The sequence below is a fragment of the Zophobas morio genome, unplaced genomic scaffold (genome assembly GCF_036711695.1).
Source record: "Zophobas morio isolate AGI-343-1 ecotype UQ-CSIRO unplaced genomic scaffold, CSIRO_AGI_Zmor_V1 ptg000046l, whole genome shotgun sequence".
Classification (NCBI taxonomy): Eukaryota; Metazoa; Arthropoda; class Insecta; order Coleoptera; family Tenebrionidae; genus Zophobas; species Zophobas morio.
In genome coordinates this window covers 5,074,644-5,079,183 of record NW_026972151.1, presented here as the reverse complement: position 1 = coordinate 5,079,183, position 4,540 = coordinate 5,074,644, and the positions used below count along the sequence as shown (strand labels likewise).

The window sequence follows — 4,540 nt, the reverse complement described above, 5'->3', positions numbered from 1 at the left end:
ATGGCCAATTCGGAAAAAATTAAAAAGCAGCAATTGCTCAGACAAACCCCTTACAATAGGGTAGTCGAAATGAATACCTTAGCAAAACAGGCCGAACATAACCTAGATGACCGTGATAGCTTCGCAGTAGCAATCGGTGATCTTGAAAAACTATGCGCGGATTTTTATCGTTATCACAACGCTATCATCGGCTTGATTAACGCAGAGGAATTTAATGGGGAAGATGATATTCGAAAAGTCTTCGACTCCATGGTTCTAGCTATTAAGACCATTCATTTTAAAGTTCAAAAGGCAGCCGAGACCAGTGAGCCCCCTTCGGTTGCTTCCCCCCTTAAATCTAATATCAAGTTACCCAAAGTGGAATTACCTAGCTTTTCTGGTGATATTACGACATTTGTGCCGTTCATGGACATGTTTAATAATCTCATTCATAAATCGAGCGATTTAACCGCCGTAGAAAAATTTAATTATTTGCTTTCCGCGTTGAAAGGAGAAGCTAGAGCGCTAATAGAAAATTTACCAGTCACGGATAATAATTATTTAACAGCATACTCCGAACTCCATAATCGTTACAAAAATGATAGACAAATATTGCAAGCCCATTGGATTGCGATTGTTAACGCACCCAAGATTCATTCGGAGCATCCGCAGGAATTGCGAACACTTATAGACACGTTCTCAACTCATTTGAAAGCTATTCGTAATTTTACCCTTCCTATAGATCTAGCGGATTTTTTATTATTCAATGTAATGCATCAAAAGCTAGACTCGTCATTGATAACGCGATTCGAACTTCACCACAATTCGAAAGAAATTCCCACTTATCATAAACTGTATCAGTTTTTAGAACACCAATGGAGCGCGTTAGGCAATGCCATCCCAGTTAAACCTCAACAGAAAAAGTTCGGTCCACATAAGCCTTTTACGCCACAACCGCGATTTACCACGTCTTTAGTGGCGAAGTCAGAGTCTGTAAAGTGTCCTGTTTGTACCTCGCCTCATTTAATCTACAAATGTCTGGAGTTTCTCGGGAAATCTCCCCGTGAACGCTACGCCATTTCTAAGTCGAAACACTTGTGCCTCAATTGTCTTAGTAATTGTCATGTGAGTAAGGCGTGCCAGTCTACTCACAGTTGTCGTCATTGCGGTAAGAGGCATCATAGTCTATTACATTTCGAAGCGTTTCCGAGCGGCGATGGTCAGGTGCCGAATTCTGCGGAAGCTACCTCCATCAAACCAATGAGTGGAGTTGGATTTGCATCGCCAGCAATGGGAGTTTTATTGGCTACCGCTTTAATAGAAGTTCGCGATAACGGCAGAAATTCTAAGGTTCTTAGAGCGCTGCTGGACTGTGGCTCACAAAGTTCCTTTATTTCGCAACAAGCCTTTCATTTGCTAGGTCTGTCTAGACGACATACTTCAGGTCTGGTGCAAGGTTTGGGTCAAGTAGTTACGGCAGCCAATTTAGGTTCAGTGATAATAACGTTTCGACCGGTAGGCCAGTTAACGCCCACTTTCAAGGTAAATGCGCTAATTTTACCCAAGATCTGTGATGACTTGCCCTGTGTGTCTCTTTCGGCCGAACATTGGTCTCATTTTCGTGCCAAGCTACCGCTCGCAGATCCTTCCTGTGTCTCTCGTGCAGGTATCGATATGCTTCTAGGAGCGGATGTCTATTCACAATTGCTTAGTGGAGAGGTGGTTAAGGGTCAGAAGGGAGAACCAGATGCGCTAGGGACAGCCTTGGGCTATGTATTAGTAGGGCAACATACCGCTAGTACTGCTAATACGAATCTTCATTCCTTTATTACCACGGTTAACACATGTTGCGATTTAGAAAGATCTATTCAGAAATTGTGGGAAGTGGAAGCAGTTCCTCGCTTACAGACTTTGTCTCCAGATGAGGAACTCTGCGAGGACATTTACAATAAAACTTACACTCGCACCGACAAAGGTCGGTTCGTCGTATCTCTACCGTTTCGCGATACCCCGCCCACTTTCGAAGACAGCCGGTCAATCGCAATCAATCGGTTCCTTCATCTGGAGGCCAAACTGTTAAAGCAACCGCAGTTGTATGCGCAGTATTCTAAGTTCATGCAAGAATATTTAGAGTTTAATCATATGGAACCTGTTCTTCCTCCGGATGACACCATTGCCACTTATTATATCCCACACCATTGCGTACTTAAGCCAGCCAGTTTAAGCACAAAACTGCGCGTTGTGTTCAACGCGTCCGCACGATCCTCTAATCAAACCTCCTTAAATGAGCATCTTCTTATCGGTCCCAAACTTCAAAGGGATATTTGCACTATCTTATTGAATTTTCGCCTCCATACGTACGTCTTGACTGCCGACATCAAAATGATGTACCGCCAAATCTTAATCAATCCGGTTCAGTGCAATTTTCAGAGGATTATCTGGCGTTTTACTCCTGAACAACCCATTCAGGATTATCGTTTAAAAACTTTAACGTATGGAACCTCGCCCGCTCCCTATCTGGCCATTCGTACTCTGTTAAAATTGAGCGAGCAGGATGGTTCGTCGTTTCCATTAGCCGCTGCCGCCCTCCAGACGGACACCTACATGGACGATATTGTTACTGGTAACAATTCTTATCAACAGACTTTAAAGTTGAAAGATGAACTTATTGCACTCCTTAAGGGTGGAGGATTTGAACTTCGCAAATGGGCTACCAATGATAGTTCGCTTGTCTCGGACCTTCCTCCGTCTCATGTTTGTCTTGATGCCATTAATATACGAGAGGAAGATCGTAATGACACTCTTAGAATCTTGCGATTGCAGTGGAATCCCGTATCCGACGCTTTCAAATTTACAGTTCATATTCTTCCCGGCAACTGCACTAAACGCCATCTTTTATCCAGTCTCGCACGCATTTTTGATCCTCTTGGCATATTGACTCCGCTTACTTTTTTCATAAAACATTTAATTCAACGCATCTGGACTCTCAAGTTAGCTTGGGACGACGCACCGCCGAATGATATTTTACGCGCTTGGAATATCTTCGCTAGGAATCTTTCCGTTCTAAACGATTTTTCGTTACCGCGCCGCCTCCTTTGCGATAATTTCCTCTCGTGTGAAATTCATGGTTTCGCTGACAGCTCCGAGAAGGGCTATGCCGCCGTAGTTTATTTGGTTTTTAGGTTCGCCTCGCTTGAACCACGCACGCAGTTTGTTTGTGCTAAATCTAAAGTAGCACCGCTCAAGAAGATTACGATTCCAAGGCTGGAACTTTCTGCCGCAGTATTGCTAACACGGCTCCTCAATCTGGTTTGCCGAGTGTACAAAGACAAAATTCCTTTTAATCGCCTATGTGCTTGGACAGACTCCCAGATAGTTCTAGCTTGGATCAAATCTTCGCCGCATCGTTGGAAGACATTTGTCTCCAATCGCGTATCATTTATTCAAGAGCATCTGCCCTCCTCGTCGTGGTACTATGTTCCTTCCGGTCAGAATCCAGCTGATCTTGGGTCTAGAGGGGCATACCCTCAGGAGTTACTGGTTAGTTCCCTATGGTGGGCGGGACCCCCTTTTTTGAAGTCCGGCACGCCTCTCAATAATAATCTGACGCCTTCTGTCCCTGCCTCCATTCAGGACGAAGAACGCACGCAATCGTGTAATGCGATAGTGACCACCTCTTTATTGGACGATTTAGTCAATACGCACTCATCACTGCCGAAGATTATTCGCATTCTTTGTTATGTACGCCGATTTATTCGTGGAATGACTAGACCTACAAAAAGAGCCCCCTCTGCAGTGGCGTCTCGCCCGAGTCCTACTTCTCCATCCGGGACAAGATGGCATAGTTCGGGTTGTCACCTTGAAAACCGCCGGTGGAGTCCTAAAGCGCCCAGTGGCCAAACTTTGTCCACTCCCTGCAACTTTGCAGTAAAAAAAACCCTTTTTGTTTTTTTTGGTGGGCGGAATGTCTCGTCCCCAACTCAATATTTATTTAGTTTTAGTTTAATTTGTATCGCTTGGTTCAGTACTGCGCCCGCAACCCTCGCTACACTGGTGGCCGATCTATTGCGGCCCTTTTTTGCTTTTGGTGACCGCTTGAGTAGCAACAAGTCGAGTGGACTGGACGCGCATTGTGTAGTCGTAGTCGTACCGGCAGCGACATAACCCGCCATCTTGTCGTTGATCCCGCTTTATGATTCCCGCTATTCTTATAACCCCGCTATTGTAGTACCCGCTATTATTATAACCCCGCTATTGTTGTACCCGCTATTGTACCCGCTATTGTACCCGCTACCGCTATAACCCGCGTCAGGGCATAACCCTATTCCGCGCACCCCCATGCCGAGTGCTTCCTCCAGAAGCACCCCAGCCATCGCCTCCAGGCCAAGATCACTCCGAACGCACAGCTCGGAAAGTCCAACTCATCTCACTCTGGTAAGCTACATATACAATGTAGTTATAATTAAGAACTAAAAAGTATTTTAAGGGAAATTTAATTTTTAAGATAATACGAAATTAAACAGAACGATATCCTTCCATTTTTAAGTTGTTGTATTCCCAG

General features: G+C 44.7%; 1 protein-coding gene across 1 annotated transcript; it reads left to right on the top strand.

Moving 5' to 3' along the window:
- Positions 1-4,143, top strand: LOC135142144 (uncharacterized). Its single transcript, XM_064073814.1, has 3 exons — positions 1-3,720; positions 3,776-3,906; positions 3,981-4,143. The coding sequence occupies exons 1-3, from the start codon at positions 1-3 to the stop codon at positions 4,141-4,143; spliced, it is 4,014 nt and encodes a 1,337-aa protein (XP_063929884.1).
- The last annotated feature ends 397 nt before the right edge of the window (positions 4,144-4,540 follow it).

What these genes read in the sequence shown, in the direction of transcription:
- LOC135142144 (XM_064073814.1), top strand. Translation starts at nt 1, where the DNA reads ATGGCCAATTCGGAAAAAATTAAAAAGCAGCAATTGCTCAGACAAACC. An exon ending in TTATTCGCATTCTTTGTTAT is followed by an intron (nt 3,721 to 3,775) that starts GTACGCCGATTT and finishes CCCCCTCTGCAG; the next exon opens with TGGCGTCTCGCCCGAGTCCT. An exon ending in CCACTCCCTGCAACTTTGCA is followed by an intron (nt 3,907 to 3,980) that starts GTAAAAAAAACC and finishes ATTTAGTTTTAG; the next exon opens with TTTAATTTGTATCGCTTGGT.